The 6,333-nt window shown below is 43.2% G+C and overlaps 1 protein-coding gene across 4 annotated transcripts in view; it reads left to right on the top strand.

The window, feature by feature from the left end:
* Positions 1 to 348: 348 nt before the first annotated feature.
* The window catches only part of PPP4R3B (protein phosphatase 4 regulatory subunit 3B), a 91,700-nt gene continuing 85,715 nt past the window's right edge, over positions 349 to 6,333 (top strand). For 2 of the 4 annotated variants that reach the window (XM_032782702.2, XM_032782700.2), the window contains exons 1-2: positions 349 to 770; positions 2,015 to 2,070. In XM_032782702.2, the coding sequence (XP_032638593.1) occupies positions 629 to 770; positions 2,015 to 2,070 (198 nt within the window). In that variant the 5' untranslated portion in view covers positions 349 to 628. The remainder of the gene's footprint in view (positions 771 to 2,014; positions 2,071 to 6,333) is intronic. The other 2 variants (XM_032782699.2, XM_032782701.2) reach the window with 2 other exon arrangements.

The following is a 6,333-nucleotide window of genomic DNA, read 5'->3' as shown; positions in this document are numbered from 1 at the left end:
GGAGTGGATAGTGGTGGCTGTTGGGGATAGCAGGAGTGTGATAGGGGCAGTGGTTGCACTGTGTCCGTGAATGCTGCAATACTTTGTACGGGGTGTGTGTATGTGTGCTGAGAGCCCCTGAACCAAATTGTGAACCCTATGTGATGGAAACTACTCCAAGACAGGGTCCTACTGCAGGCCAAGTGCCAGCACCTCTGAAACGGGGGTGTATTCTGTGCCTCGACTCTAAAAGGGGGTGGGGGGAGGAGCTGAGGTCAGTGGTGGGAGGGTGTTATAGTGTGTGGGAGATGGGGAGGCGGACTCAGGGCGGGTATTTGTAGCCCGCCCCTTCCGTCTTTTCAGCACCAGCGCGTGGGCTCTCGGCCACCGTAGCCCCTGCGAGTGGAGCCCGTGGCACGCGCTGCTGAAAGGAAGAGAAAGGCAGGAGAGTCGGGTTACAAGATGGCGGCCGCACTGTGGTAGTTGCTGAGGCGGCGGCGCGGAGTGAAGGGGCCGGGCTGGGGGCTCAACTTTCCCCTGTCGCCTTCAGGGAGCCATGAAAAGCGGCGTGTTAAAGACCCCGCGCTGCCCGTGAGCCTGACTCCGCGGAGGCGGCTAGCCGGCGCGGAGGCCCTGGTCGGGCTGCACCATGTCGGACACCCGGCGGCGGGTGAAGGTCTATACCCTCAATGAGGACCGGCAATGGGACGACAGGGGCACCGGCCACGTCTCCTCCACCTACGTGGAGCGGCTCAAGGGGATGTCGCTGCTGGTGCGGGCCGAGTCGGACGGTGAGAACGGAGCCAGGAGCTGCGGGCAGGCCTAGGCCCTGCCTGCCGGGAAGGTGGCCTGCGGCTTGGCCCCCGTGGTGCCCTTCCTACCCCGGCCAGTAGCTACCCGGGTTGGGCCTGGCTGCTGGGACAACGGGACTGGGGAAGGGGAGAAAATGTGATAGCGCCCCCGCCCAGCGACCCGCAAATACTGATCCCGCCACAGCCTCCCAGTCTGGCCTTGTCTTGCCCCAGCAGAGCCCCAGGCACTGACACTCCATTTCTCCATGGGTCGGGCTTATGAGAGGGAGTCTCCCCCGTTCCCTGAGAGGCAGCGTCTCTAGGGGGGCTTCTTCCTCCAATTTTCCTTCTCCACCCAGTGAGGCCGAGTGTGGTCTGCACTGAAGTGACTCCAAACGCTTCCTTAACGTTACTACCAGTGACTGAGTCTGCCAGCCCTTACCTAGCAGTGAGTGAAGATGAAGTCTATTTAAGTGACACCCTTTCTCCAAATTTTTTCATAAGCATTCCTAGATTAATCAATATTCGCTCTGCGTGTGTGTTTTTTTTCTGAATGTGGTTTTCCTTGTATGTGCAGGGAATTTTTCTGTAAATTCTCTGTTTTGGAAAGGTGAAACTCTTGCTGGTGTGTTTTTTTGTTTGCTTGCTTGCTTTTTGTTTTTATTTAATTGTGTGTTTAAGTTCAGAAAAAAAATTTTAAGAAAAAAATCATAGTGACAACTTTGTCTGCCGACAGGTGCTAATGTGCTAAATAAACCTTCTGATGTCTGGTATAGATTACTCCAGACTTGTTGCCAGGATACATATGTTACTTACACAAAATAAAGTCTTTGGGTTTATAGAGTCTAGATTTTTCATTTCTGAAGGGCACCTCAAGGAGATGAGAGCAAAAAATGCACATTTTTGTGTGGCGAAGTAAATTTTGATAATAAACTGCTTGTTATAATTTAGTACTAGGCTTGTTTCTCTGCAGTTGTCAGATTACTGCACAGGACAGCAGAAAGATAGCAATACACAGAGCATTGACTAAATTAAATTGTGTTTTTAAATTTAAATAAGAATATTTTATTTCGGCTTTGCCTGTTACCTGGCTTATTCAGAAGATGTAGAGATTTCCATTAAAATGCAAAATATTCTTTTTGACTGGCTAGAAGATATTTATTGACACATGACAAGTTTTAAGAGCCATGAAGGTTTTTGTTTTATTAAACTTCCTAAATATAACTCCTTATCACCTTTTTCAGGTTCTCTATTGTTGGAATCAAAGATAAATCCAAACACTGCATATCAAAAACAACAGGCAAGTATCAGCTTCTTTGCCCTATCATTTCGCGCTGAATTTGGCACAAAAATTAATGCTGATTTACAGAAAAGGGCAAAAGGTTTACTGTACAGATTTGCTGCTGTTTGTTTTTTTTCTGTGCAGGTTGAAAAATTGTTTGCAAACTTTGAAAAATTGTACTTCTATTAGTGCTATAATTTAAGGTGTCTGAAAAGGGCTGGCTGGTAGGTATTTTGGGGAATATCTTGAACTCATGAAAGGAAGAATACTTAAATATGGAGTAGTATACAAGTAATTGATTCCTTTTTATTTCTGCTATTAACCTATTAACATACTGGTTATTTCTTTAGTTCTTTCCCTGAAAATAACATCAAAGAATCCGCCTGTACAATGTGGCTTTTATTATCGTTCAGGTGCACCTGCTAGCCTAACCTAACCAAGCTGACTAGCCAGGGTTGAACACGCTTGCACATAACCATCTTTTGAGGGCATGCTTTCTGTAAATCAAAAGAATAAAACAGCACTGAGTGTAACATATTGTTGACCTTCTAGTAATCCATTAAAAAAGTCATGTACTATATCAGAGGGATAGCCGTGTTAGTCTGGATCTGTAAAAATCAACAAAGAGTCTTGTGGCAACTTAGACGCATGCGTCTGACAAAGTGGGTATTCGGCCACAAAAGCTTATGGTCCAATACATCTGTTAGTCTATAAGGTGCCACAGGACTATTTGTTGCTCATGTACTACATGTCATCCGTCTGACGAAGCGGGTATTCACCCACAAAAGCTCATGCTCCAAAACGTCTGTTAGTCTATAAGGTGCCACAGGATTCTCTGCTGCTTTTACAGATCCAGACTAACACGGCTACCCCTCTGATTCATGTACTATGTTTCTCTTGCTTTGTTTTTCTATAACAGATAGGAAAAGACAATATTGTCCTCACTGTTTGTTTTTTTGCTACTTTTCTTTTTCTATCTATCACCCTTTTTTCCACAGTAGATTCTCTACCTCTTTTATCCAGGTTCTTATATTAGTATCTATTGCCGTAGTTTCTGAGCACTTCCCACCAGCAAAAAATAGTAATACTTTTCCACCCTTGCCACAAAGGTTTACTGTACAGATTTGCTGCTGATGTTTGTTTTCTGTGCAGGTTTTCTAGTTAATACAAAAATGAGACTATGGGGTACTGTTGCAAGAGAACTTTAGTAAACAGGTTTTGCATTTAGTTCTGAATGCAGTAAGATTATTGATCAGCATTATTTGATCTGGCAGTGAGGTCCATAGTCTTGGCGCCAGTTCCCGTGAAGGTTCTTCATCTCCCATCTTCACAAGTTTCTACCTACTGGAGGGTGGTTTATTTGCTTCAGTAGAGTATAGCTGTCATGGGGAGGTCATGATTGCAGAGGAGGGGGATGGTTTCTGAGATAGTTGAGTCCATTTTTGTGCTGCCTTTTGAAAATCAAGAAAGCCTTGGACTGGACTCTGTTCAGTGGTGATAGTGCACAGAGAATTAATACTGAATGCAGTATATCAAATGCAGATTGTGTTGCTGAACAGGTGTGTTTGGTTTATTCTGAGTTCTCTCTTTAAGATTTCATATTGCCACTATCTCTCTGGCATCTGAGAACCTTCCATATAAAATCAATAGGACTTCAGGTGGCAGGGCTTAGGCTTAGGCAAGTCTACACACCAGCTGACTTTGGGGCCCCAACCCACAGTTTGAGAACTACTGGAATATACTGATGCACGATTGTTTGCTTCTTATACAGTAAAAATATTTGCAAACTCTTAATCTGTTAAATACACAAATAAAATATTTAACCATCTGCCTCTTCTTCTAAGGGTGTGTATGTACTGCAAATTAAGATATAATTGTAGCACAGGTAGGCATACCTATGCTAGGTTGGATAACAATAGTAGTGAATGTGTGGCCAGCCACTCAAGCACAAGCCTGACATGGACCCTGAGTGTGTACCTAAGTTGCAACCTTATGCCAGGGTCCATGTCTTCATTGCAATTATTACCTGAACTAGCTAGATTAAATTTAGCAGTGATATCCCCACCCACACTATAGTTACACATGCTTTTGTGGTGTGGATGTGCCTAAGTTTGTATTGACACACATACTGTTATTTGAAGATAATTTTTTCTGCAGCAAGCAAAAACAAATTGTAGACTTGAGTTGAAAGGCGCAGTACTAGTTTTCCTGAAAATAACACATGTAAACATGATTTTAAAATAAAATTTAAGAAACACTTCCAGGTAAAATTTTAGAGGAATCATTGCATTTAATATATTTAAGGATATTTTCTCTTTACAAAAAATAATTTATCTTGTGAGAAGTGCAGCTTGACTACAGAATCTGAAACAGCATAGGCATCGGCAATGTAGAGTTCTCCACACTGCTGCAGGAGTGTGTTTAAGCATGATGTGGGGTATGTCATCCAAATAGAGTTAAATTGAGTAATCTGCACTCAAGTTAGCTCTAGTGAGAGTGACCACATTGTGAAATAACACTTGAGTTGTTGTGTTTGTACTGGCACAGTATTTGTGTGTGGCACTTAGGCTTCTGGGGGCACATCCTATGGTTCTTAGTGCTGCAGTATGCTGAGTCACTCTATCCTACAATACAGTGAAAAAGAATTTTTATAACTTATTTCTGGGCATATGGCAGAAGTGGTGTTAGTCTGGCAACACTAAATTAAAATTAGTTTATGTCAAAGGTTGAGCATGGGACTCTCATTTTGGAAGGAGGCTGATCTAGGGTATAAGATGCAGTGCTGGGCATTTTTGTACTGACTTTTCCCATGAGAAAGCAGCAGTGTGTTTTGGGTTTTTTTTCCCCCTAAGAAGAGCCCACAGGCTGCATACAGAGGTGGAGGGGAGATAGCTGGGGGATTGTGCAAATTATTGAAAGACTAGCTGCATTTGAGTGGCGCTAGCCTGTATCCACACTTCAGAGTGGTCATGTTAGCAACTGACAGTTCGTGTTCATTTGGGTTTTAACCTATACTTTCTGTTGTGCCTGCCAACTCAAGTTAATGGCAGCACTGTACTTGAGTGAAGGATTTTTTTTGTGTGAATCAGGGCCAAATTAGGGGCAGCACTCAAGCTTCAGCTTGAATTAACTTTGCATTGAAGGCAAGCCCTCTCTTAAGATGAGAAAGTAATTAAGTTTCTGTGCCTCTTCAGTCTTTGGCAACTATGCTAAGCCCTTAATTAAAAGTTAGGTCGACATAGCTGGCTCTCAGGGGTGACAAAAATTCTCACTCTTGAAAGCCATAGCTATGCCAACCTAACCTAAGTATATAGACGCAGCTAGGAAGAATTCTTCTGTGAACCTAGTGACTGCCTCTTAAGGAGTTGGAATAAGTACAGCAACAGAAAAAAACATTCTACATAGAAGCAGCACCATAGCTATGCCACTGTAGCACTCACTGTGTAGATGTGACCTAAGAATGGTAGTTGTGTGCTCTATTTATTTTGAGGAATCTGTCTGTCAGGGACTAAATAGGTGACCTTCAACATAATAAACACCTGTTAAATGGTGATGGGCTTGATCATTTTTCTATTCTATGCACAGAGGAGAGTTAGATCAGGTGCTTCTGAGAAATGAAAGCAGGGAGGAGCTGTGCCAGCTCTATGGCATTCTTTCCCTTTCTCCTTTTCGTTCCCATGGAAGACTCTCCAGAGAGGCATTTGCCCCCCCCCCCCCTTTTTTTTAACCATGAGTTTTTTTTTGGGTGATTTTTTTTTTTTTTTTTTTTTTTTTTTTTTTTTTTTTTTTTTTTTTTTTTTTTTTTTTTTTTTTTTAATAAACTCCCTGGACAATTCAGGCCACAGGTGATCCATAGGATGAAGAAAAAACACTTAGAGCCTCTGTCAGATGTGTGTGGGGTGTCCACACTAGCCTTTAGAAATGTGCGAAGTACCTCACGTTAACTGGCAATGTCTATCTTGTCTACACAATAAAATTATACTGGTATAAGCTAAAGAAAGGTGTAAATTTAAACTTAGGGTATCTCTACACTGGCAAGTTCCTGCACCACAAGTTATACCACTTTTATTAAAACGCTGGATCTAAACTACTGTCCATGCCGTGGTCCTTGTGACGCTGAAGCACATGCACCACTGTCTTTGTGGATTGTGGTAGCTATCCCACTGTGCAGCTGACTGCAGGGTGCTTTGGGAAGGGTTTGCCTCATGGGGCATGCACAGTGTCACATGATTCAGGTTTCCCAATTCCATTGTTCCGTGGGCATCCTACTACATTGCCAAC

This window comes from Chelonoidis abingdonii, chromosome 3, assembly GCF_003597395.2.
Source record: "Chelonoidis abingdonii isolate Lonesome George chromosome 3, CheloAbing_2.0, whole genome shotgun sequence".
Classification (NCBI taxonomy): domain Eukaryota; kingdom Metazoa; phylum Chordata; order Testudines; family Testudinidae; genus Chelonoidis; species Chelonoidis abingdonii.
Note: the sequence above shows the minus strand (reverse complement) of the source record. Positions and strands in the feature narration are given on the sequence as shown.